The 27,892-nt window shown below is 46.2% G+C and overlaps 1 protein-coding gene across 1 annotated transcript; it reads left to right on the forward strand.

Annotated features, from left to right (window-relative positions):
* Positions 1-27,892, forward strand: LOC310831757 (5-formyltetrahydrofolate cyclo-ligase-like). The gene is made up of 3 exons (XM_083712938.1): positions 1-278; positions 9,295-9,559; positions 23,397-27,892. Exons 1-3 carry the CDS (start codon positions 126-128, stop codon positions 23,618-23,620), a joined length of 642 nt encoding a protein of 213 aa, XP_083569064.1. The 5' UTR covers positions 1-125; the 3' UTR covers positions 23,621-27,892.

Below are 27,892 nucleotides of genomic sequence, written 5' to 3' on the forward strand. Positions count from 1 at the left end.
GCCATTTAAGCGCAACCGACAGCCCCCGCGGAGCCCAATTCCGCGCGCTCCCTGCGCTCCTGTCCTGAACTGAGCCGGTGTCGTCGAGGCGCCTCCTCGGGGAGGCGGCGGAGGCTGCGCTGCCTATGGAGAGCCGAGGGGAGGGCGCAGCCGCCTCCTCCGGCGACATGGCCGCCCTGCACGCCGCCAAGGGAGCGCTGCGAGCGGAGCTGAAGCGCCGCCTGGGAGCCCTGAGCGCCGCCGAGAAGCTGCGCCAGTCGCGCCTGGTGCGCGGCAAGGTGGGTGAGGTCCAGCAAGTCTGTCTGGAGGGAAAGTCTGTGGGTTTCCCCCCCCCCCCCGCCCAGGCGTTTCTCAGAGGCCGGCCAACCCGTGTCCCTCAAGGCTCTTTTGCCCTCTTCCCACGCGACGCTGGTTCACGTGCAGTTAGAAAAACGAAGCTGGAGAAACCCCTTTCTCCACGGAACGGTGCGCGCGGCTGCCCGGGAAGCGCAAGCGCGTGCGCCCTGGTCCCCCCCACCTCCGCGCGCGGGTGTTTAAGATAGAGACCGAGAGAAAGTGAGAGTGTGAAGTTCCGTTTGGGGGGGGATTCCCTCCCGCCCCGAGAAAAACACCTTCTTGAGTTGAATGAGGGCGCCTAAGGTGACGTAAGGGAACGGCCCGCACGTGGAAAGGGGCGGACGCGGATATGTCCCTGGAGAGGGTGGGAAGTGAGTGTTTTATTCGGAAGTGAGGTCGGTAATGCGTCATCCCCCGGAAACGTGTGCGTGGGGAGCCCCTGCGGATACGCAGGCCCCCTGGGAAGTGAGATGTCCCGTTGAGTTCATTGTGGCTGCTTTCACCCCAAAAATGGATCGCTTGTGTTTATGGAACTGGTTTTTGTTTAAAAATCTATTGCTTTTGTTTGTTTGTGTATTACTTTGAGGGGATGTTGTGCAAGCCGCTTTGTGACCATCGATGGTGAAATAAAGTAATGTCGGAAATAAATGCAGAATTAAAGGGGTTTAGGGACTGCAAGCCTTACGCTTTAAAAGAGGGAGCGGGGCTGAGGGCTGAAACTTTTCTGGAGGCTCGCATACTCTGGCCTGGCAACCGTTTTCCTTCCCACATGTGGTGAGATTGGGTAGAATTCAGCAGTTGAGGGAGGTGCATTTTGTGTATGCTCAGAGGCAGCCTCTACTTTATTGCCACATCATGAATTCATAGGGCGGAACATAATGCATAAAAAGCAAAGCTTTGAGCACTACCGATGCAAAGTAAGCTGCTTCACTTTTGTGCAGTATCCATCAATTCTGTCATGCCATTCATCATTCTTTTATATATATATATATTTGTTTCATTTTAATACATCACACACACAAAAGAAATATAGAAGTAAACAAATATTCATCACCTCCTAGCAACTAAAAAGGAAAAAAGGAAGAAAAACAACAATATTAAATAGTTCCTACAATATATTTAACATAAAAATGACTTTTTTCCAATATAACTGACTTCATCATTCATAACCACCTTCTGTTTCCTTTTCACCCTATTCTCAGAGACCGAAACTTCCTTTTGCTTCCATAATACAGTGGTACCTCAGGTTACATACACTTCAGGTTACATACGCTTCAGGTTACAGACTCTGCTAACCCAGAAATAGTGCTTCAGGTTAAGAACTTTGCTTCAGGATGAGAACAGAAATTGTGCTCCGGCAGCGCAGCGGCAGCAGGAGGCCCCATTAGCTAAAGTGGTGCTTCAGGTTAAGAACAGTTTCAGGTTAAGAACGGACATCTGGAACAAATTAAGTACCGTACTTAAACCGAGGTACCACTGTATTTTGAGATGAGTGAAAATGTCCTAGGAATGGAATGTGTTAGTTCTGTGACCTAGACTGGACCCAGCATGAAAATGGCACCAGATAAGGACATTGGAAGCTGCCCTGTACTGAGTCAGAGAAATGGTCCATTTAACTCGAAGTGCCTTGAGGATTTCAGGCAGGGCAAATTTCCCACATGGGAGAGACCCCTGCTTGAAATCTTGGAGAGCTGCTAGGAGTCAGTGTAGGTAAAAGTAAAGGTAAAGGACCCCTGGATGGCTAAGTCCAATCAAAGGCTACTATGAGGTGCGGCGCTCATCTCGCTTTAGGCCAAGGGAGCCGCCGTTTGTCCACAGACAGCTTTCCGGATCATGTGGCCAGCAGGACTAAACTGAACTGCCTCTGGTGCAGTGGAACACCCTGATGGAAACCAGAGCGCACGGAAATGCCGTTTACCTTCCCGTCACAGCGGTACCTATTTATCTTCTTGCACTGGCATGCTTTAGAAGTGCTAGGTTGGCAGGAGCTGGAACAGAGCAATGGAAGCTCACCCCATCATGGGGATTCAGACCACCAGCCTTCCAATCAGCAAGCCCGAGGGGCTCAGTGGTTTAGACCACAGCGCCACCTGCTCCCTAGATTTTCCACTGGTTCCCTTCTGTATAAGACTCCTTATTTTCCTGTATCACTGATGGCATGTGGTGTCAATGTTGATGCTTACGGTATCTGGGGACTGAGGGTTACGAACCATGGGATGCATAACTTCTGAGCCTTTCTCCCTCCTTCCTGCATGAGTCTCAAGATCATGGGTAGGCAAACTAAGGCCTGGGGGCTGGATCCGGCCCAATTGCCTTCTAAATTCGGCCTGCGGATAGGCTGGGAATCAGCGTGTTTTTACATGAGTAGAATGTGTCCTTTTATTTAAAATGCATCCCTGGGTTATTCCCCCCCCCCAAAAAAAATATAGTCCAGCCCCCAACAAGGTCTGAGGGACAGTGGACTGGCCCCCTGCTGAAAAAGTTTGCTGACCCCTGCTCAAGATGCTGTGTGTGCCTTAATTAGTATCAGAGGGGAAGTGTTTTTTCTCTCCCTAATTTATCACATCTCCATCACTTTTTCAGCCGTGTGCGGGACAGAGGTGTTAAATGCTTAAAACACATCACTTAGGACTACTTTGGTTACAGTTTTGTACCTGCACAAATATTTCTGTGTCTGTAAGCTGTCTTGAGTGTGGTTTTAACTATGGAAAGGCGACATACAAGTGAACGATTGTGATCATGGCTTTGTTCTGAGCAGGTCTTTTGTGTCATTATTACAACGGTTTCCTGTTTTTCTAATTGTATTTCTGGTTGTTATAACCTGCCCTGGTGCATGGAAATGTTAGAAATCACAATCGTTTAATCAAAGCAGCCTCTTGATGTTATGTTGTGAACCGTCCTGAGATTTACAGGTACAGTGGTACCTCAGGTTAAGTACTTAATTCGTTCCGGACGTCCGTTGTTAACCTGAAACTGTTCTTAACCTGAAGCACCACTTTAGTTAATGAGGCCTGCCGCCGCACGATTCCTGTTCTCATCCTGAAGCAAAGTTCTTAACCTGAAGCACTATTTCTGGGTTAGGGGAGTCTGTAACCTGAAGCGTATGTAACCTGAGGTACCACTGTATAGGGCAGTATAGAAATTTAATAAATAAGAAGAAGGGGGGGGAGTAATAGAAGGGAGGTTGGGGACGTGGGTTGCAAGTTGCATATAAGCTGCATATCCACTGACCCACTAAACCTCACTAATGATTGCTGAACGCTCTCGTGCTAAGGGATGGCTCAATAGTTTGTCTCCTGTGTAATTCCTTGCAGACCCCCCATGACTTGTTTAATAATGTGAGAAAGCTTATTGTTATTTACTGAAGTTCTCACCCTGGGCCAGAAGGGGATACTGTAGATAGTTTTCACTCAGGTCCACATATGTAAAAAAGGGATTGAAAGTGATGTTCAGTGATTGGATAGTTACAGAAGGTTGTTACAGTTGCGTTGTACTGGAGCTCTATATAAGCAGGCTTGCTGAACCCTTCAATTCAGTTCTGTTCTGTTTGAAGAATCGCTGTGTCGTCTGATATGTTCACCCACAACTTAACACTTATCTCCCAGTAAATTAAAACCAGTTTTTAAAGCATCTCTGTTTCTTGTACACCGGAGCGAAGTTAGGATCCCTGCTCCATCCGATGAGAATTCGCCTTTCATCTTCATCTGGCTTTTCAATACCCTGAAATGTAACAAGATGCTGTCAGTTAGTGCCTGAATGAGATGTATTTGATGGGGGAAGAGAGATGAAAGAAGCCCACGACTGAAATGCCAGAAAACGAAAAGGAGGCGGAGAGAAAATTTATTTATTTGAATGAATACTCATTTGACAGAGGTCTTAATTTGAAATGAGAGTAGCTGCTGACCTCACTGGCGTTTAATTAGTCACTGGGTGGCTTTGCTTCCTGAATGTTTCCTTTTGTGACTGAAGTCCTGCTGGTTTGCATGCTCTGATTCGGCAATAATAGCCATTCCCTGATCCAGAAAAGCAAGCAGATTCCTTTTTCTTTTTTGCTTGCTTTTGGTAAACTGCTGTACAGTTTCCTGCGTTGTTCACAGTGCTGTGTGGTTGTGGAAGTTTCCGCCATGGGTGTCTTCTCTGTCTTTAAATAAGATCTCTGAACCTCCCAGGGGTAGTGGGAGCGAGGCCAGTGCACATCAAAGTACATTTAATTTAAATGCAAATATAGTGGGAAATTTGCAAATTTTAAAAATAACCTATTGCCTGATGTTGAAGCCTGGTTGGGAGGGAAAGGTTTGGTATCAGGAAAGGAGCTCAAGTTTCTAGGCCAGTTTAAACCTTGCAATGGCCCAGGGCAGAAGTAATTCTGGACTCTTCTAAACTGGGCCAGCCCTATCATTAGGTAGGGGGAATGTGACTGATTTTGGGTGTCGTGAAATGACAGCAAATTCTTCACAGAATCACAGATTTGTAGAGTTGGAAGGGAGCACAGGGGTCATCTGGTCAAACCCACGACTCTGAGATTCAGAGTCTCATGCTCTACTGACTGAGTTGGTTATTTAATTTCATATTTAATATCACATTGTATTTTCACTCCCAGGGATGAGGAGAGGTGCTTGTGGGCCATTCAGCCTCAGGTGCCAACATAACATGAACACCTTGATACACCTTTGATATTCTGGGGGAAGCATCATTTGTTCCTCCCTCTTGGGCAGTAAAATGTCTTTGGTTATGTTATGTACTGAAGTTCTCACCCTGGGCCAGCAGGAGGATACTGTAGATAGTTTTCACTCAGGTTCACATATGCAAATAAGGGATTGAAAGTGATGTTCAGTGATTGGATAGTTACAGAAAATGGTTACTGTTGCGTTCTAGTGGAGCTCTATATAAGCAGGCTGGCTGAACCCTTCAGTTCAGTTCTGTTCTGGCCTGTGAATAAACAAGAGCTGTTTGAAGAATCGCTGTGTCGTCTGATATGTTCACCCACAAGTTAACAGGTTAGCTCTGCATCCAAACCATTGCTTGCTCTAGAGTGATTTCTCCCCCCCCCCGCCCCACCTTTCTTGTGTCAATCACAGCTCCATATTCCGTTGCACCAGTTTAAACCATGCTTAATGCAAACCGTGGACCCCTTGGTCTGAGGTGGGTCTGCAAACTATGGTGATCCTGCCATGTTGTTTGTATAAACCATGGTTTTCATTGGCATGCATGTGATTCAAAACTCTGATCGGCACCAGGAAGAGGAACGTTCTCTCCAAAGAGGTGGGGTGAGAAGGGAGTACGTTTTCACAAGACTGGATCTTGATTTGCAGGTCATATCAAAGTTCTACTTAGAGTAGACCCATTTAAATTAATGGATCAAAGTTGGTCATGCCCATTATTTTCAACACTCTGAATAGGACCAGCATTGGGTAGAACCCATTGTTTGTAGGGAGATAGTTCTAAGTGGTGGGATTCCAAACTTGGATGACCTTAAATATAATCTGGAAAGCGGCCTGATCATGCCCAGTGTTGTGTCATCTCTGAGCCTAAGAAGATCTGCCTTTTTACTGTACTTGTTTGGGAAACCTGCCAGGAAAAAAGCATACCCCCAATTGTTGGTTCCTTGAAAGAACAGAAGGATGCAGACATTAATAATGAAATAAAACACAGTATTGACAACCATCTTGAGTAGCTCCTTGTAAATAAATGGGTGTAATGTTCACATATATCAGTTTAAAATATATATTTATATCCTGCCTTTCCAGCTTGCAGTAAGTTGTGAGCCACTTGAGGCAGCTAACGAGATTTCAGATTAAAACAATCATACCGTATATACAACCGTCAGACCAATAAACACAACAAATAAACTTGGTTGTAAGAGGATGATTTAAGAGCCAGTTGACCCATAAACCTGTTGGAATGAAACATGTTTTAGTTTGGCGTCTTCAAGCCTTCAGGGAAGGGGGCAAAGAGCCCCAAAGCCTAACAGCGACACAAATTCTTCTGAAACCGTGTAAAGATTGGCAAAAATTATGGTGGAACCAGCTGATACTTAGCATGCCTATGGTGTTTTCCTGAGTGCTCAAGGGATTTCATCGACATTATTTGCACGATCCTAATAACAGTTTTGTAATGTTGGCTGCTTGCATTATGCCCACATTACAGAGAGTGTCTTGCCTCAGGTCATCCAAGTGAAGCCCAAGGAGTAGCAGGGATCTCCTCAGGGACTCCCAGCTGAGTTTTCAGATTGAGTTCATGCTTGTAACTATTATGGCTGCATCGAGTTCCGCTGCAGAGATAAGGAGACTCCACAGCCCCAAATGAGAAAGCCTCAGAAAATAATCCCGTTTCTTAATCCTGTTTACCAGATGGTGGTGGTCCCTGTGGAGAAGCTGTCAGAAGCTAAACACTTGGGGGAATTTGGGGATTCAAGAGTGCATGTGTGTGTGTGTGTGTGTGTGTGTGTGTAAGTTTTAGGGGCGTATGAAATTGGTTGCCCAGGAGAACCCAAACACCTGCCTAGCTCCCTAGAAGGTATGTTGAGAAGAGGGCTGCTGGATCAGACCAAAGGTCCACCTAGTGTAGCATCTTCTTCTCAATCTGGATACCATTGCTGACTTACAAGCACCTTGCCAATTTGGATCCAGGATACCTCAAGTACCACCTAATCCCATCTATCCCTGTCCAGTAACTGAGGTCTTCAGGGGAGTCACCGTTAATGGTCCATCAAGGTTGGAATGCATGGCTTGTATCGCTTAGGATTGTGGGCCCTCTAGCTGACGTCAGGCAGGCCCTCTCCCTACAGAACCTCCAGTACCAATCAAAGACTTTTTAAAAATTCCAACAAGCATTTTAATTTCAGATTCGAATAGGTTTTTTTAAAAAAAACAAACAAACTGGTTTTTGTATTATAAACAGCTTAGAGGCCATTGTAGTTAAGCCAAGACCATATAACACCGGTCCTGAAAGACCTACATTGTCTCTTAGTACATTTCCGGGCACAATTCAAAGTGTTGGTGCTGACCTATAAAGCCCTTGGCTCAGGATCGCTGGAGGAGCGTCTCCACCCCCATTGTCCAGCCCGGACACTGAGGTCCAGCTCCAAGGGCCTTCTGACGATTCCCTCCCTGTGAGAAGTGAGGTTGCAGGGAACCAGGCAGAGGGCCATCTTGGTAGTGGTGCCTGCCCTGTGGAACGCCCTCCCGTCAGATGTCAAGGAAATAAACTATGTTCCAAAGAACATTCGCCAACCGGAACAGTCACTTCCGGGTTTGCGGTGTTCGGGAGCCAAAACATTCGAATTGCAAGGCCTTTGGGATCCAAGGTATGACTGTAGTGGGGAAGCTAAACTGAGCTGTCAGAGGAGGATTTGAGCAAGGCCTTTTACCCGAGGCAGCAGTGGCATTGTAGTGGTTAGTGTTTTGGGCTAGGACCCAAATTCCTGCTCATCCATGAAGCTCTGACCTTGGGCCAGTCACAGTCTCTCAGCCTAAGGGCATCTTCCATCAGCATATTAATGTAATGCTTTGCTAGGCTTAAATCCCTTCTCCTAATACGACACAGAAGTGTCATAGTTGATCTACAGCAGGCATAGGCAAACTCCGGCCCTCCAGATGTTTGGGACTACAATTCCCATCATCCCTGACCACTGGTCCTGTTTGCTAGGGATGATGGGAATTGTAGTCCCAAACATCTGGAGGGCCGGAGTTTGCCTATGCCTGATCTACAGGGTGGGGAGATTCAGATCTGGTCCACTGGGGTCAAAAAGATTCCTTGACCCCAGTGAATGCTGGATCAAATGGTATCTGGCAGTTTTCTAGTAAGGAAGCAGCTTGTTTCCAGACACTGTGCCAAGAGCGTTGCTTCAAATATCTGAAGGGATGCCGGGCAGAAGATGGAGCAGGCTTGTTTTCTGTTATTCCAGAGGACAGAGGTAGAGTTCAGTGGGTGAAGATTACTAGGAGAGGGCCATGGATGGGGAGTCACTGGCCTCTGAGGTACCATTGAACTTCAGCTCCCATCAGCCCCTGCCAACATGGCCAATGGCGTTGGGCAATGGGGAATTGTAGTTTTGCCCTGGGTGATGGGGGTACACCAACTAGAAGGCCGCAGGTTCCCCATATCTGTGCTAGGCATTAGAAGAAGCTTCCTAGCAGTAAGAGTTGTTTGGCAGTAATCCAACAGGGATAGAAGATATTGCAGATAATTTAAGCAGAGGATGGAAGCCATCTTAGTACTTGCATCCTATGTTTCAGATCCCGCTCTGAGCAGGAGGCTTGACTAGATGACCACTAAGGTCTCTTCCTCCCCCTCCCTTATTTATATAAATTTATTTATTTGGTTTTCAGATTAAAATTTTACAGTCACATATCCAACATGCAACATAAAAGCAAGATTCCAGAGAATCTCCTGGACTTCCCTCTTCCCCTTTGTGGGTCCTATTGTTAATCATTTCCTCCTGCATCTTTTATGATCATCCATATCTTTTACCTTTCCGTTGTATCCAAAATTCACCATTGAACTACAAGTATTATCCCAATCCTACTAATGATTTTAACAGTTTACAATGGTTTTTAAGATAAGTTACAATTTCCTCCCATTCCTTATTAAAATTTTGGTCTTCTTGATTTCTGATTCTTCTGGTCGTTTTAGACATTTCGGCACAATCTATCAACTGCCATTCTTCTCCGGTAAGGACTTTATCTTCTTTCCATCTCTGGGCCAATAAAATCCGCGCAGCCGTGGTCACATACATAAATAGCCTTTTCTGCTCCCTTGGGATTTCGGGGTTTTTTAAAGAAAAAGTTATACTGCTATGGTCCTTTCCAACTGTATGGTTTGATACACTATTAAAAGAACAACAAACTTGGTTGCAGTTGGAAACTTGGATTATGTGGTTAAGCCCGATGCCTCAAGGTTTTTTCTCGTGAACTTTCCAATCTCTCTGACTGCAAACTCCTCTCTTTCCCAGTGCAGGTGCTGGAGCATCCTAAATACCAAGCATCTCGGAGAATTGCCATCTTCCTAAGCTTGTCGGATGAGGTCCAGACAGAAGAAATCATTAAGGACATTTTCCAGCGTGGCAAAGAGTGCTTCATTCCGCATTACAAGCCCCGGAGCAGCCACATGGACATGGTAAAGCTGGCTTCCTATGAAGAAATTGCTTTGCTGCCCTTGACTTCCTGGAACATCCATCAGCCGGCTGAAAATGACATCAGGGAAGAAGCCTTGTCAGCGGCAGGTGAGCTTGGCGAGCAGGGGGCTGTAATTTGGTGCCAGAATACATCCTTGTGGGAGAGATGAGTAATGTTGTGACATATCAAGGCATGGACAGTCATTGACGGAAAATATCCAAAGTGGTACAGTGGTTAGACTGGGAGTGGGGACTCTGTCGCCTTCCAGATGTGGGTCTCCCAATCCCCATCAGCCTAAGGCAGCATGGCCAATGGTCAGGGATCAGGGGGCTTGTAGTCAAAAACATCTGGATGACACCTGTTTCCACATCTGTGCTCTGTTGCACTGCAAAAACACACATGCAATACAGTACACACACACACACACACACACAGAGCAATTGTTATGGAATCAGATCAGTTCTCTTCAAATTGACAAGATGCACGGACCAAGTCTGCCTAAAAACATGGACTGAATCAAATCTTCTTCATCATCATCACCATCACCATCATTTATTTATACCCCACCCTTTTGGCTGGGTTTCCCCAGCCACTCTGAGCGCCTCCCAACAGAATATAAAAAACACGATAAAACATCAGACATTAAAAACTTCTTCAGATGTCTTCTAAAAGTCAGATAGTTGTTTATTTCCTTGACATCTGATGGGAGGGCGTTCTGCAGGGTGGGTGCTACCACCAAGAAGGCCCTCTGCTTGGTTCCCTGCAACCTCACTTCTTGTAATGAGGGAACCGCCAGAAGGCCCTGGAAGAGTCTCCTGCTGCTGTTTTCTGCAGATGCAATAGAGGCGGTAAATAAGGTCCTCTTCTCCATTGCTATCACCACTTGGTAGGCTCAGTGTTGAGCTCTAACCCGTGCCCGGTCCGATTCAGAGTGGGTTTTCCACCACCGGCACTCTAGCTGTCTCAGCGATTGTTTCATCGCCCTCAGCTCCAGGGAAAACCATGGGGCTGTCCAGGCTCCATGCAGTCGGAGAAGGCGCTTCGGAGCCAGACAGTCGATAGCCCTGGTTAACTCCACAATCCAGCGGGCCACCAGGGAATCAGTTGAAAGGCCATCAACATGGGATAAAACATCCCCTACCACTCTCTGGAAACCATTTGGATCAGGCTTCCTCAAACGCGGCCCTCCAGATGTTTTTGGCCTACAACTCCCATGATCCCTAGCTAGCAAGACCAGTAGTCAGGGATGATGGGAACTGTAGTCTCAAAACATCTGGAGGGCTGAGGAAGCCTGATTTGGATCCATTAAGTGGTGGGGGCGGACCATCTGAATCAGTCCTACCTCCCTGCAGAGGGGAAGGGTCACAGAGAAGTCCTTCAAGTCCCTCTCCACCCCCCTCCAATTTTTAAAATTGAAAATACTTCGTTCTCTTGCAGGACTTTAGAATTGGTACATAAGCTAAGAGAAGGGGGAAGGGCAGAAAAAATTCATTAATCGTATACGTCTGCATGAAGATATAATGAGTGAACTATTTTAATCATTCTCAGACTGACATTCTATGGACATTAGGTGCATACCTGCATTTAAGAAGCCCTGGAAAAAATCCACCTGTGTAGTAAATAACGTCTTGAAGGCCCCATTGAAGGATTTAAATAAGATGTGTGCAAAATGACAGATAGATGGAGCGCATATGTTGGAAGCGGCGAAGTTAAATATAACTACATAATGGGAAAAACAGAAAATGGTCCAAACAAGATTGTAAAGTGATTGCCAGGACTATTAGATTTTCTTCCCTTCAGGGAGGGTTGATTAAAATTTACAGTACAATATATATCCAAGCGAGAGATTAATTTAAAAAGTATTTTTTTTCTGCCTTTTTTTTTTTAACACTGGTCATAAAAAAGACCATGGCATGAGACAAAATTGAAAATCAAGGCTTAGCTCTTAATGTAATTTATTTTTTAATGAAATGATTTGAAGTTTGGAATGAACTTCTGCTCAAAGACAATGAGCCATGGCACTTCTGTGTCGGGTGGGTGGGTATCAGGAGAAGGGATTTGGGTCTAGCAAGGCATTAGTATGCTGGTGAAAGAGCCCCTCTGGGGGAAAAGGGGGAGCAGGAGCAGCTCCTGATCTTAGCAGTGCTTCTAAACTGTCAGGGATTCTCAAGGCAGAGATGAATCGAACAGTACTGTCCTTTGCAGGCGGAACTCAGAAGTCAGTTCCACGGAGTTAATTTACTTATTAAATTTATAGCCTTCTCTTCCTCCCATAGGAGTCCAAGGGCTGGAAGCATCAGGTGATAAAATAATAAAAACATCTCAAAAAATAAAATAAAATTCAGTACGGATCCAGACCAGGAAAGATCCAAACTGAAAAGCCTTGTTGAAAGAGGAAGGTCTTCAGTCGGTGCTGAAAAGACAACTGAGACTGTGCCAACCTAAATGTTGAAGGGGAGGGAATTTCGCCACGCTAAAGGCCTGATTCCTACTTTGTGTAGAATGGAGTTACTGATACAGTGGGATATGCAGAAGAACCTCAATTGCAAAGTGCAACGATCCATTGGGCATGCAAGTGGTGAAATGATATCCGCATTCCTCAGAGCCCTTTTTGTTGTGTTTTTGTGGGTGTGTTTTGCAACATGTCACTGGGGCAATAATAGTGCATAAGTGGACGATTTATACTGGGCTGCCTGCACATCATTCCACTTTATTAGTTGCTCTGAAATGCAGGGACGCGGGTGGCGCTGTGGTCTAAACCACTGAGCCTCTTGGGCTTGCTGACTGAAAGGTCGGCGGTTTGAATCCCTGCGACGGAGTGAGTTCCCGTTGCTCTGTCCCAGCTCCTGCCAACCTAGCAATTCGAAAGTACACCAGCACAAGTAGATAAATGGGCACTGTTGCGGCGGGAAGGTAAACGGCGTTTCTGTGCGCTCTGGCTTCCATCACAGTGTCCCATTGTGCCATAATTGGTTTAGTCCTGCTGGCCGCATGACCTGGAAAGCTGTCTGTGGACAAACGCCAGATCCCTCGGCCTGAAAGTGAAATGTGTGCCGCAACCCCATAGTCACCTTTGACTGGACTTAACTATCCTGGGGTCCTTTACCTTACCTACCTAACCCCAGTGTTACTTCATTACTGGGATCCTCTGGCACTATAGTGCAACGAAAGCAAGACAACCCCCCCCCCTCCGGGACATTTGTGGTATAAATATTACAGGGTTTTAGCAGGAAGCTGTGGGGCATGCACTAACTGGAAATGAAACTGCACGTTGTATCCAAAGCTAGCCTTACTCGGAGTATTTATTTTTATCAATTTGTTGCACTGACTTTCCCACTTTCCCACCCCTCAAGGCGGCATGCATGGTAGTCCCCCTCCTCATTTAACCCCCACAGCAACCCTGGGAGGTAGGTCAGGCTGAGAGACAGCGACTGGCCCAAGTTCACCCCGAGAGCTTCATGGCTTAGTGGGAATTTGAACTCTGGTCTCCCAGGTCCCTAACCGACAATCTAACCACACTGGGGCTAGATCTAGTGGAAGGTGTTTTGGGGTTGTTTTTTAAGAGAACCGTGGGTGGGGGAATTTGGATCAGGAAAGTGAAATCTGTCGAGTCTGTGGGAAATGGCTGACCCAGATTAGCTGTGTGCAAAATGTCTCACTTTCTTTCTGGAACTTGAGCAACGAGGGCTACTAGTTGCCCGAAAACGCTTCCTTTAGCCAGCAGATGTCAGTATTCTGTAGATTTAGTAGTGAGATTGAGTGGCACTCCCCCCCCACCCCGCTCCATGTAATTAAATTCTTGCTCAGTCATTGCAGTCACATACAGGAGACAGATCAGGTGTCCCCAGGGAAGTCTGAAGGCAGCTGTGCCATGTGAAGTCATTTCTCTTAAATGTGAGTGTAAGAAAAATACTTGTGGGGTAGGGGCTGTGACAGGGGCCAATGAAACCTTGAATACTTTGGAGACAATGTATTTTTTTATTTTTTATTTTTATACCACTCTTCATCTGAATATCACAGGGCAGCCCACAACATAAAAATACAACATGAGAAAGTAAAATATATAATAAAAAAACAAAAACAAAGACCCCCCCTTACAAACACATTTAAAATGATTCTCTGTTAATCAGCCAAATAGGGGTAAATAGGAATGTTTTCACCTGACGCCTAAAGATATGCAGTGCAGATGCCAGGCAAGCCTCCCTGGGGAGAGCATTTCACAAACAGGAAGTCACCACAGAAAAGGCCTGTTCTCTTGTCGCCACCCTCCAGACATCTTGTGGAGGAGGCACATGAAAAAGGGCCTCAGATGCTGATTGCAGGGTCTGGATTGGTTCAGAGGTGGTCCTTGAGATATCTGGAGACAGTGAATGCTCTGCTGGGATTTTCTTCCCCCTCTCATAATGCTAGAATTCAGAGCCACTCAGCAAAATTGACTGGATGTGGACTGAGCATGAAGTATTCATCTTACCTGGTATAAGAAGGTTAGTTTATATAATGACACATTCTAAGTTAGGCAAAAGCACTCAAGGAGGATACAAAGCAGAGCTGGGAAAGGGTGTTGCAAGGGTGTGTGTGGGGGTGTAGGTTTGAGAGTCCAAAGGGCCAGCTGTTGTTGTTTAGTCGTTTAGTCGTGTCCGACTCTTCGTGACCCCATGGACCAGAGCACGCCAGGCACTCCTGTCTTCCACTGTCTCCCGCAGTTTGGTCAAACTCACGCTGGTAGCTTCGAGAACACTGTCCAACCATCTCGTCCTCTGTCATCCCCTTCTCCTTGTGCCCTCCATCTTTCCCAACATTAGGGTCTTTTCCAGGGAGTCTTCTCTTCTCATGAGGTGGCCAAAGTATTGGAGCCTCAGCTTCACGATCTGTCCTTCCAGTGAGCACTCAGGGCTGATTGCCTTCAGAATGGAGAGGTTTGATCTTCTTGCCGTCCATGGGACTCTCAAGAATCTCCTCCAGCACCAGGGCCAGCTAGAGAGGCCAAATTTGGCCCCTGGGCTTGAGATTCCCCCGGGTTGTTTAGAAATGCGTTAACAATAGAAACTTTAACGAAAGATTGGCAGAGAAATTGAGGGAAGTCCAAAATTGATGACTGTGTGATAAAGTATGAGTAGATTGTACAAAAATGTTTGAAAAATGAATAAAAATTATTATTATTATTTTTTAAAAGGACATCCCCCCGGGTTGGACTAGATGATCCTTCCAACTCTTACAATTTTATGATTCTAAGTCCTGGCATGCGTGTGCGTCTAACATTTCCATCTTCATTTTGTCCTGGAATGAACATTTCCACGCTGAAAGGAGGAGGAAAGGATAGCTTTTGTCTTTGGCGGTCTGTATGTTTTGCAGGTAATTCGCTCGTGAGTTTATTGTCAGGCAGGTTGCTAAATTGCCAGCGAGATGAAATTGCAGAAAGTAATACTCGGAGACAGGCGTATTATTCTGCTTTGATTCAACATGTTCACAGCTTCTCAGCGCTGCTAGGTGGAACTGGTGCAGCTGATTGTAAACTGATAAGACGTGTGGTTATTTTATGCTTGGGGTTTTTTTGTTTTTTGCTTAATCCATGTGAATATATTTCAAATCTTTGACTGGTTGTGCTTCACCACCCACACACAGCAGAATTGGCACAACCCCAAAGTTTGAAGAAAAATCCTTTATAGTGAGGGGTGGGCTGTAACTCAAAGGAGTGGGAATGGGACATCCTAGAAAAGGATGATGGAGGAAGAGAGACGTGGTAGAATCTGAGCCATCTTGTCTGGATAGGTAAAATTTCTTGGTTCACACTGAGAAGCTATTCTTAAATGCCCTCTGGTTTGGAAGTGAGTTGCCCATAGAGATCATTGGAGACATCCGAGATATTAATGCAGCTGGGATTCTGCCACCAGGATCGTCACCCCTGCAAAGCAGCCCTTCCAGCACTGAACATGCTCAGTGGGGATGGATGGTTGGGGATAAACCCCCCAAAAAGCAGAGAGTGGATGGGATATTGGGGTACGGCTGGAATAAAAGACCAGATCATACCAAACACTCAACCTAGTTCAGTATCCTGCTCTCACAATGGCCATCCAAATGCCCGTCCAAATGTCCTCAAGCAGCGCATAAGTACAACACTCTCCCCACTTGTGGACGCGGGTGGCGCTGTGGTCTAAACCACTGAGCCTCTTGGGCTTGCCAATCAGAAGGTCGGCAGTTCGAATCCCCATGACGGAGTGAGCTCCCGTTGCTCTGTCCCAGCTCCTGCCAACCTAGCAGTTCGAAAGCACACCAGTGCGAGTAGATAAATAGGTACCGCTGCGGCAGGAAGGTAAACAGTGTTTCTGTGTGCTCTGGTTTCTGTCATGGTGTTCAGTTGCGCCAGAAGCAGTTTAGTCTTGCTGGCCACATGACCCGGAAAGCTGTCTGTGGACAAATGCTGGCTTCCTCAGCCTGAAAGTGAGATGAGCGCCACAACCCCATAGTCGCCTTTGGCTGGACGTAACCGTCCAGGGGTCCCTTTACTTTTTTTTTACCTTTTGCTTCCCACTACCCAAACTGCTTTCTGCCCTTCCAATTATTTTGAAACTAGCTGCCTTGTAAGGCTGGGCGATATCTGGTTTTCATAATCACAATATATCCCCAGCTAAACATCGCAATACACCAATTTATCACAATGTCTGAAACAAGGAGGGGGCTGTGAAGAGGAATTGGCTGGTTTCACAGTGAGGAGAAATTGCTTGTAAAAACATGTCCATTGGTCAAAAGTGCATACAAAAATTAACATAAATTCATTCCAAAATGCATCATCACCCACCTCAACACCTTCATCCTTTGCCTTAAAGTGGACATTGTTGCAAGTGAAGCTTTGGGGGAACAGAAATAGAGGAAGGAAGGAGAGAGAGAGAGAGAGAGAGAGAGAGAGAGAGAGAGAGAGAATTGAACAAGAGCTATCAAATCCCAACAGACCTGAAAGGAGTGGAAGCTGCAGGAAGAATAGTTGTTAGCATATGCCTCTGCTTTGCTTCTGTTAGGTGATGAATTGTCAGTATTCCTTTGCCTTAAACCTTTATGACTTATATGCATCCAAGGGAGAGTCACGCTTTTTTGCTCAGGAGGGCAAATGTGGGTCGGCAAGGTAAATTCTTCATGCTGACACAGACCTCTGACACAGAGGAAGAGAGGGATAAGGCTCTGTTACCTGGAACCTACTTGCGGATTCTGCTGACTACTCTCATTTTCTGGAAATGATCTAAGGCAGGCAAGCAAGCTCTGATAAGAATTAATGAGTCTCTGGCCGTTTTATGGAACCTTTATTTACTATTCACACCCAAAGAGCAGCTCTGTGCCTGCCGCTCTTAGCTACGAGTTGGTCACTCTGAGTCTCCGCCTCTTTCGCAGCATGAAAGGCGCCAAAGTCCAGTCCTTCCACTCTTCTTCCATTGCATTTTGACCCTTTCAGCTCTTCTGGTTCAGGGAGAAGGGAAGTTGACTCCCCCCTCGCACTCAAACGAAGAGCCCTCTAAACTCTGCCTCCCTCCTGGTTGCATAGCAACCCTCTCAATGTCATCTATCTCCTCCTCCCCCTCTGCCTGTGAGCTTTCTGAGTCTGCTGCTTTATCTGAGTCTGGGAACTCTAGATGAAGGGGGCCCAAACTAACCCACTCCTGCTCTGTCTGCATTCACTTGTCTCCAGAGTCAGCCTCTTCCCAGGCGTTCGATTCGGCCATGTCTCTGACACAGATACACTCCAGAGGGAGAGTTCTTGAGTGTTTCTGCTGGACCGGTCACCTTAGTGGAGGTCACCTATGGGAGGAACTGTAGCTTATTGGAGTTGCACCTGAACTGCAAGTAGAAGGAGATAGTTGAGTGGTACGGCATTTGCCTTGCATGCAGGAGGTCACAGCTGAGTGCCAGAGCACCTGCTTTGTATGTTGAAGGTTGAAGGTAAGCTGTAGAGCTTTGCATGCAGAAGGTCCCAGATTCAATCCCCGACATGTCCTGCTAAAAGCTGATGGGGAAGGAAAGTATTCCCGAGCCTTTGGAGTGTCAGGGAGAGATAACCAGAGATGGAGAACTTGTGGTCCTCTCCAGGCATTGCTGGACTCCAATTCCTGATGGTTGACTATGCTACCTGGGACTGATGGAGTCCAACATCTGGAGATGTTCTCCAGCCCTGGAACAGAGAATACCAATTGGGTCTAAGGGCAGCTTCCTAAAAGTCTGTTTGGAAAAATTAAAGTACAAAAAACAGCTTAACATGGAATATATATAAAATTAGCTACCGTATTTTTCCCTCTATAACACACAGATTTTTTCTCCTAAAAAGGAAGGGGAAATGTCTGTGCGTGTTATAGAGCGAATGTGTGGTCCCTGGAGCCGAAAAATCAGGCAAAAATCAAATCGCGCTTCACGGAGAAGGGAAACCTGAAAAGAGGAAGCGGCTGCTTTCCTGCATTCTGCCTCAGGGTCTTACTGCCCACCCTCCTCTGTTTCGTTGCTGTGTTTGCTGAAACGGAACAAAGAGCAGGGAAAGCCCCTCCCCTCCAGGCAAGCAGAGGGGAAAGCAGAGTGTCTAATTCCTCTCTGTGCTCCGGTGCTACTGGGGGAGAGGGAGAGAGAGGGGGGAGGGAGAGAGAGAGAGAGAGAGAGAGAGAGAGAGAGAGAGAGATGGCTAGCTTGGGTGGGGGAAAACTTTTGCCTTTCTTTCCTCCCTCCCGTTAAATCCCTCTCCTGCATTCTTAGCCAGCTGCTTCTCTGCACACCCCTCTCATGTCCCTTCTTTGTTTTTCCTTCGCTCCCCACTTAAAATGTGGTTACAAAGCATAGATCCACATGGATCCTCAGGATCTTTGCATTGGGTCACCCCAAATTCACCATCAGATCACATAGCATGTCCATGGCTACAGCCTGCACCAAAAAAATCACGCACCCACTGTTGCCTGGGGTTGCAATGGTGCAAAAATGTGGTTACAAAGCATGGATCCACAGGAATTCTCAGGATTTTTGCATTGGGTCACCCCAAATTCACCATCAGATCACATGTATGTGGCCACAGCATGAAGCACAAAAATGATACATCCACTGTTTCATTCAGAATGTTTTTTCCCTTGTTTTCCTCCTTTAAAAACGATGTGCGTGTTATGGTCAGGTGCGTGTTATAGAGCGAAAAATACGGTATATCTGTCGCCAGCAAACGGGCTTGCTTTGCCAATCCATTACTGTTGCTTTGCAATAGAAAGATAAAAGAATAAATCCACTTTATTTTTGAGATAGTATGGCAGAGAAATTTAACTGGCTTTTTGTGTCATTATACTAGATGGGGCAAGCTCTTGGCAAAGATGGCGCCTCAATGTCTCAATGTCTGCCATTCCATTGGGTGGCTGTTTCAAACTTAATATGACATCTCTAAAGCAGAGCTGGAGCAATAGTGTATATTTGATTTTGAGTGCTTGACAATTCCTGGTCTATATGCAGGAAGCAAATTTAGGTAGAAAATGTGCTGCTCATTTGCAAACTCTGAGGATTTATTTTCTTAGGGGGCCTCCCCCCCCCCCAACCTCCGAAGTATTGTTTCAATATTTATTCAGAACGCTATTTATTTAAGGCTACATTTGCACATTTATTCAGTCACGAATTCCTGCAACTTCTCATTTGCCCTGCTAACTGTATGTTTGCCTTTGACACCTTGCTGCTGTATTTCAAGCACAAACCATTGCATTCAGCGGATTTTGCTTCTGAGTAGACAGGCAGGGGGTTGCACTGGCTGGTTAGAGTGTTTTAAAAACATATTAGTCAAGAATTCTGGACGCTATGGCGTTTTATATTATGCTGAGAACTATAGCTTTGTGAGGGAAAAGCTACCGTTCCCATAATTCTTTGGGGGAAAGGATGTGCTTTAAATGTAGAAAAGTACAGATGGTAATTGTTAAGTTGTGGGTGAACATATCAGATGACACAGAGATTCTTCAAACAGCTCTTGTTTATTCACAGGCCAGAACAGAACTGAACTGAAGGGTTCAGCCAGCCTGCTTATATAGAGCTCCAGTACAACGTAACTGTAACAATTTTCTGAAACTATCCAATCACTGAACGTCACTTTCGATTTGCATAACTAGCTACAGTATCCCCCTGCTGGCCCAGGGTGAGAACTTCAGTACATAACACCAATAAGAGTCACATCCATTGCTCCAACTATTTGTTGCCTCTACCCCTGTCTGCCACTGGCATATGGCCCCTGGAAGATTACCTATGAGGGAACATGGCCCTGCAGTCTGAAGTGTTCCCCCACTTTGGACTCACAAGATCAGCACCAGACATATTGAAATATTTAGACCTTTCAAGGATATTGCAGATCTGGGCTCCATTCTTACTTGAAAAATAATACATTTACGTTTATTTTATTTCTGCATTTTCTGTTCAGATAAGCACAAGAAGCTTTGGCAGGAGCTGTGAGGAGGCCCCGGCAGTAACTACATATCCAACACCCATCCAACCGCCACTGATACCAATATACGAATAAATTGCATCTCCCAGTCAGAAGCCTCAAATAATTAAGTGAGAGGAAACAATTTACTCCAGACTGGAGACATTAAACAAAAAGATTGGGGAGGGAAGAGCAGAGCAGAGACGGGGAAGCTAGTGCTAGATTTCTGTTGCACATATAACAGGAAGGTACCACATCAGTCCATACTGACAGGAAAAAATAATCTATCAACTCCAATTTAAACATATATTAATATCAGCAGACCATATGCCCTGATAGATACTAACATAGATAAATACTAACAGCTTCATACTTGGCATTGCTTGGGAATTCTAAAAAAAACCCCCAAAATGTGTTGTTTTGAAAGGTTCAGTCCATCGTGTTAATCCAATTGTATCCAACAGAGATGAAATCCTTCCACTTGATCTCAGGAACTATTATACAGAATTGGGTTACGATTCCTTCACAGGTGTCCAAATGCATAGGATACAATGAATTTTCAAAAATATATACTAGGCCATTGCCATACATCCGAATTTTCCCAGACATATATACGGAATACTGCAGTCGGCTGCAGTAAATCTTACAAATGTCCGGGGGAAATCCGGATGTATGGCAGCTTATGTTGGCAGTGCCGTTTTTGCTGTATTTCCATAAAAAAAGCTCAGAAGTGGCATTTTTAAAAGCAGTTTTGTCCCAAAAGCTCAACCACTGTTTGGATTTGTAACTGTTTGAAATAAAGGTAAAGGACGGTTAAGTCCTGTCAAAGGCAACAATGGGTTGTGGTGCTCATCTCACTTTCAGGTCAAGGGAGCTGGCGTTTGTCCACAGACAGCTTTCCGGGTTATGTGGCCAGCATGACTAAACCGCTTCTGGTGCAGCGGGACACTGTGACAGAAGCCAGAGCACACGGAAACACCGTTTACATTTCTGCCACAGTGGTGCCTATTTATCTACTTGCGCTGGCATGCTTTCGAACTGCTAGGTTGGCAGGAGCTGGGACAGAGCAACGGGAGCTCACCTCGTCACGGGGATTCGAACCGCTGACCTTCCAATCGGCAAGCCCAAGAGGCTCAGTGGTTTAGACCACAACGCCACCCACGCCCCTAATTAGGCAACCTTAATATATACTGAAGGGACGCGGGTGGTGCTGTGGGTTAAACCACAGAGCCTAGGACTGGCCGATTAGAAGGTCGGTGGTTCAAATCCCCGCGATGGGGTGAGCTCCCATTGCTCGGTCCCTGCTCCTGCCAACCTAGCAGTTCGAAAGCATGTCAGAGTGCAAGTAGATAAATAGGTACCGCTTCGCGGGAAGGTAAACGGTGTTTCCGTGTGCTGCTCTGGTTTGCCAGAAGCGGCTTAGTCATGCTGACCACATGACCTGGAAGCTGTACGCTGGCTCCCTCGGCCAATAAAGCGAGATGAGCACCGCAACCCCAGAGTCGGTCACGACTGGACCTAATGGTCAGGGGTCCCTTTACCTTTACCTTTATATACTTGATACCATCAAATGTAGAAACGGCAGTAATATGTTCAGATTATTTACCCTTCCAACTTTGGAACAGCTTCCACATTTGCTGTGCATCTGTTAGTCTCCACATCGCAGGAATATAATTTAGAAGCGTGTGAACACCCACAAATGTCAAGGATTTTTTCCAAAGCAAAATTAATATGAACAATAATATTTCACCCAAAAGAGGACACTATACAACAGGCCCACATCAATGAGGTTTTATCAGTATCACATCATTGGCACCTATCTGAATGAGCGAAAACACACACATACAGCCAAGAGTTTCACGACACCTTAAAGACAAACAAGATTTATTGTGGTATGAGCCTATGTGGACAAAAGCCCACTTTGTCAGATGTTTGAAGTGTTATCAGCAAGAGGATAGAATTAATTAACAAGATGTAAATACCGCTTAATTAAGAAATAGCAATTCGTTTAAAGCATATCAAAGAAAACTAAGTGAGCCTAAAGTTTACTAACAGGCCAGTGAATATCCCAGGGTATCTCTTAACCAAATGACAGGAATAGCCAGCAGCTCCCTTCCCACTTTTCTACTTGTACACAGCAGGTTCGGCAAGAGCGTACATAGACCATCAGAAACAGGCTCTCTTCTTTTCGTAATGAAATACAGTGCTTTTGCTCCTACATCCATCCCCCCAGCGAATAAAAGTTCCTGAAGTTTCTCTCCTCTGCAAAAACTAACAAGTAAGATGATGAGGTTCGTTCCAAAGGGTTGCACAGCCGCCGCAGGCTCATTTGTTTCAAATGTCCCCTTGGCGATTCCCACTCCATATCGGAACAAAAATAGCAGATCGGCACAATGGTTGCCTTTAAGCTTGGCAGCGGTTCAGGACGGCAGCCGGTTCCCTTCTTCTCCCTGGCAGAGGCATGAATCAACGTCTGAAAGCCCGATGGCCAGCAAAACCTCAGCCCCTGAGTGCAAACATGCAATTCAAGCCGAGAAAACACCCAAACCTCACTCCTCCTTTCCCCTGCTATTCTTTCCCTCTTTGCGCAGAATTCCCTCCAGCCCCTGAAATGCTATTTTGCACCAAGAAAGCAACAGTTGGGGTGGGGGTGGGAGACGGGACAGACACACACAAGCAAATGGTGGCGTTGGGAAGATGGACACCACAGTGTTACTGAGAGCCAGTGTGGTGTAGTGGTTAAGAGCGGTGGACTCGTAATCTGGTGAACTGGGTTCGCTTCCCCGCTCCTCCACATGCAGCTGCTGGGTGACCTTGGGCTAGTCAACACTTCTCTGAAGTCTCTCAGCCCCACTCACCTCACAGAGTGTTTGTTGTGGGAGAGGAAGGGAAAGGAGGATGTTAGCCACTTTGAGACTTCTTAAGGGGAGTGATAGGCGGGATATCCAGTCCAAACTCCTCCTCCTCCTCCTCCTCTTCTTCTACTACCACTGAATAGCTAAGTCAGTAGAGCTTGAAACTCTTAAGAAGAGTTTGGATTTGATGTCCCGCTTTATCACTACCCAAAGGAGTCTCGAAGTGGCTAACATTCTCCTTTCCCTTCCTCCTCCACAACAAACACTCTGTGAGGTGAGTGGGGCTGAGAAACTTCAGAGAAGTGTGACTAGCCCAAGAAACCAACTTGAGCGGCAGTACAACTTGAGCGGGTGGTACAATTTCGGTTTCTCTCAAACTTTTCATTTCTCCCACTCTTAAGTCATAGCTACTTTTAGATTTCCCCATTCTAGTGAATGGGGAACCAGAGAGCTTTTATTTTACACAGTGTGGCTCAGGAGCAGAACTGCAGATCGAAGCAGAGAGCCCACAGAACAACTCAGAAACAGATGAGAATTTAAAACAACATAGCTATAAGGCAAATCTTGAGGCCTGTGCACGCGTCAATATATGCCACCCTTCCTGAATAAATAAAAAGGAAATGAGTTGGTGAAGTCAGTACTGTTTCACTCAAAATATATGTTTTTGTTTTCTCTCTTCAACAGAGGGTCTGGATCTCATCCTCATGCCAGGACTTGGTTTTGACCAAACCGGCAACAGACTGGGAAGAGGAAAGGGGTACTATGATACATACCTGAACAGGTGCAGACAGCATCCCAAAGGAAAACCTTACACAATCGCCTTGGCTTTTAAAGAACAAGTATGTGACGTGGTCCCTGCGTCTGAAAATGATGTGAAAGTTGATGAAGTCCTGTTTGAAGACAACTGACCTGGAGCCAGTTTTTATGAATTCCTAAACAGCTGTAGAGCTATTCCACAACTGCACATTCACCGCTGGCTGCATTAACATGTCTGAAAGGCTCGCTCCAGATTACAGATCAGGTGAAAGGCTCATCTAGTCTAGCATCCTGGTCTTGCATGGCGAGTTCCCGCCTCCCCCTGGTGGAAATAACGACACATGACACAAGTATTTAGGTTAATGGGCTAAAAATGGCCACAACTTTATTGGTTACAGGTGATGAGCGGTATTGGCTTAGGCATTGGTCCTATCGACTATCCGGCTTCAGCCTGATTGCTTGAAGACCGGGAAGGGTTAACCTCCAGTAGGGGGAGTCCTGCTGATGCACATCAACTAGGAACTCCCCCAGGGTCACCGCTTGGGGGTGTGCCTTAGGCCCTCACCTCCATAGGCTTCGGACAGGGCCACCCCCCCCGGAATCCTTTACCGGACTACCCTTCGCAATCCGGGGGGAGATAATGGTGCTTCCTCCCCCCTTCATCTACATAACAATACCCCTACCAATGCCTAACCGCCCATCCCAGGAAGTTGTGATGATTTGCTACGAGGTAGGCGAAAAGCCAAGTGGCTGGTGCCAATTTGCCAAGTGGAAAAATTCCAACCAGGCCCCTTAATGGCAACCAACCGAAGTCCCTAGCAAGGTCTTATGAAACCTAAAGGGCGGGTGGGTGGGAAACCAGAGGAGCTATGGTGGCAAAAGAGGGAGATCCTTGGCCGCGCTGATGCTAAATAGCGCAAACCACGCCTCCCCCAGGCCAGCCGATTGGCTGGCTAGGGAGATGACACGGCCAAGGATTCCCTCAATGGTGCAGAGGCTGAGAGCCAGCCCCCGCGCACGTGGGGAGGGCGTGAAGCCCGCAACCCCACCTCCTCTCGAACTCGGAAGTGGCTTTAGAGTGGCCAGCCAGTTACCTACAATGGACAGGATCTAAGTGGAAGAGCTCTCTCTCTCCATGCAAAGCCAGTGGAGTCCACAGAATGTGCAATATAGATGATGATGACGACGACAACAACAACAACAATTATTTAGTATTTCTACTCTTCCCATCTGACCGGGTTTCTCCAGCCACTCTGGGCGGCTTTCAACAGAACATTAAAAACAGAATAAAACTTTGAACGTTAAAAACTTCCCTAAACAAGGCTGCTGTCAGTTGTCTCCTAAAAGTCAGATCACATTTTTACACATAACAGAACATGATACATTTGTGTTTTATAGGATATACACCTGTCTCATAATCTGACAATTCAGTGTGATTAAAAGATTATTTGTTTCCCCCGAAAGGCTTTGCGTTGAATTAAGATTTGTCTCTCACTCGCCTATAGACATTTTGGGGGCCGTGCACATACTTCTTATTAACCTTTCATTCCAATTTTAACTCAGAAAGAAGTGTTCCACAAAGCGATTAGAAGTTTGGGGGAACACAAGGTGTCAGTGGGACTGCTTAAGCCATTTGTAAGGGAGATTAATTTTTGTCGTTCTTTTTCTTACCGTGCTCTTGTGAAACGTTTCCTGTTTACATTCGTACCGTTTCAGAAGTCTGCCGAGCAACAATTTTTAAAATGCTAGTAGAAAATGTTACGAAGTAACTCAGGATTTGTTTGTTTGTTTATAGGATTCATAATCCGCCTTTTGGGAACATGCCCCATAAAGTGATTAGCACACAGATGCTATGACAATGAATGGCAGAATGCTGCTCTGACTGAGTCAGGATTAAGTGGGTTGTGATTGACTTAAGCACATCCAGGAGTTCTATAGTGCAGGACATTTGGGTTTTAGGACATTCTCTTTCCTGTGTCAGGGCTGGGTGTTGTGCAACGTTCCTGAACACGCCAGGAACTAAGAACTGCAATTCGAGACTGACGAGTCCTCAGGAAGAAAGTCCAATCAGGATTAGAGGACTATAGCTAGAAGGCAGAATCAGAGAACAAACATGGAGTCGGGACAGAAGAGCAAGAGACAATTGAAGGCTCAGCTTTTTTCTACCCAGAATGCTCAAATGGCCAATTTGGTGTGGGATGTAACCCATTAGAGCAGTCAAATACAACATTCCTTGTTTCCCTAGAGTGGACACAGGCAGGGGGATGTTACTCCACCCAGTTGAACTTCCTGTTATACCTGGTCTGGAGCATCTTCTCCCTGCATGTGACCAGGTAGGTGGGCGTGACCTTGGCAGACCCTACAAAGGGGCCAGTCACACAGCCATCTTCCTCTTTTGATGCCATTTCTTCTCTTCGACTGCACTGGGATAAATGCCCATATGGGATGAATCCACACCTTCTTCTGTAACTACAAGCTAAAGCAGGCTTCCTCAACCTCAGCCTTCCAGATGTTTTTGGCCTACAGCTCCCATGAGCCCTAGCTAGCAGGACCAGTGGTCAGGGATGATGGGAATTGTAGTCTCAAAACATCTGGAGGGCCGAGGTTGAGGAAGTCTGAGCTAAAGCCTGCCTTCAGGGATCATACTGTGAACTGAATGTAAGTAAACTTCCTGTTACTCTGTAAGGAAAGACTGTGGTGTCTTTACTTCTTTTTAAAGAGGGAACAAAAGGGGACTTACAAGGAATAAACTCTAATTTGGGCATGCCAGATTGGAATGCTTAACTAAAGAGATTCAAATGAATCTGCAAACTAGTTTCCTGCTGTGTAAAGGGGAATGAGCTCTGCTATATGACTCGCTAGTGTGAGTGAGGAAGGATAATATTTAATCAATATATCCTCTCCTACTATCCACAACATTCCCACACCTGGGTGGGTGGGTTTTACCAGGTCTGGAAGGGTTCTGACACCTTCTGTTTAGTGATTTACCACATGAGGCAGCTGCTAACAGTATCCGACACTAGATTGCTAAACTTATGGGGTGGTAGTCCTCAGTTCCTGACTGTAGGATTGGGGTTAGTCCAACCCTCCAGCATCTTTGCTATTGGTGGCACCCCTAGATAAGGACAAGATGGGGGTGACTGGGCAGCATCACAGAACACTTTGCCAGCTTTGAAAATAAAATAAGACAATCCCCATAGAGGCTGCCTTGAGCTCTGTGGAGAGATATGAGTATGAATAGGCTCCTGGGAACATGGAAAGCTGCCTTATGCCGAGTGTCAGGCATGGAGAGTACTTCCCTCCCTTCAGTAACTTCACAGATAAGAATTAACGAACGGTTGATAAATTTATAGTCCTTTTACTACAGCGTCATGTTGCAAGCACATATACACAGATCTCTGCAAGACGGCACCTCTAAACCAGGCATGGCCAAACTTGGCCCTCCAGCTGTTTTGGGACTAAAACTCCCATCATCCCTAGCTAACAGGACCAGTGGTCAGGGATGATGGGAACTGTAGTCCCAAAACAGCTGGGGGGCCAAGTTTGGCCATGCCTGCTCTAAACCCTCCTTCTGACTTCCGCAGCATTTTGGGAGCCAATGGGAAGTTCCTCCCTCCCTCTGACTCCTTTGCTCTCTGATACGTTTGGACCTCCGAGTCTGTGGTGAGGGAGGGGGTCCCCCACACTCTCAAGTGATGTCTCCATTAGCTGCCCCCTCCCTTCCGGTTCCCTTGTCATTACAGTGGTACCTCGGGTTACATATGCTTCAGGTTACATACGCTTCAGGTTACAGACTCCACTAACCCAGAAATATTACCTTGGGTTAAGAACTTTGCTTCAGGATGAGAACAGAAATCGTGCTCCGGCAGCACGGCAGCAGCGGGAGGCCCCATTAGCTAAAGTGGTGCTTCAGGTTAAGAACAGTTTCAGGTTAAGAATGGACCTCTGGAACGAATTAACCCGAGGTACCACTGTATATCATAACTGGGTAACTCCTCCCTAAGCTGTTCAGCTTCTGTCTCTCTCTCTTTTTCTGAACACGCTGTGGACAAGGAGGGGGCAACTATCCCCCCTCCAGCTCTCCATCAGAAGATGGTCTGCCATAGGATACATTTAGAGCCAGGGCTTTTTTGGCTGTGGCCCCGATCTGGTGGAACACTCTGTCACAAGAGACTAGGGCCCTGCGGGACTTGACACTTGACATCTTTCCGCAGGGCCCACAAGACAGAGCTGTTCCGCCAGGCCTTTGGCCAAGGCACAGTCCTTTGGTAATCCTCATAGAACTCTAGCCCAATGGTTGCCATTAATTTGATTTTGAATTGATTTTAGAATGCTGTGTTACTTTTATTGTTGTTAGCAGCTCTGAGCCCGGTTTTGGCTGGGGAGGGCGGGATATAAATAAATTATTATTATTATTATTATTA

Source organism: Podarcis gaigeae, assembly GCF_964106915.1.
Source record: "Podarcis gaigeae genome assembly, chromosome: 14".
Classification (NCBI taxonomy): domain Eukaryota; kingdom Metazoa; phylum Chordata; class Lepidosauria; order Squamata; family Lacertidae; genus Podarcis; species Podarcis gaigeae.

Coding starts and splice junctions, on each gene's coding strand:
- LOC310831757 (XM_083712938.1), top strand. CDS start 126: ATGGAGAGCCGAGGGGAGGGCGCAGCCGCCTCCTCCGGCGACATGGCC. Junction 279..9,294: donor CGCGCCTGGTGCGCGGCAAG/GTGGGTGAGGTC, acceptor TTCCCAGTGCAG/GTGCTGGAGCATCCTAAATA. Junction 9,560..23,396: donor AGAAGCCTTGTCAGCGGCAG/GTGAGCTTGGCG, acceptor TCTCTTCAACAG/AGGGTCTGGATCTCATCCTC.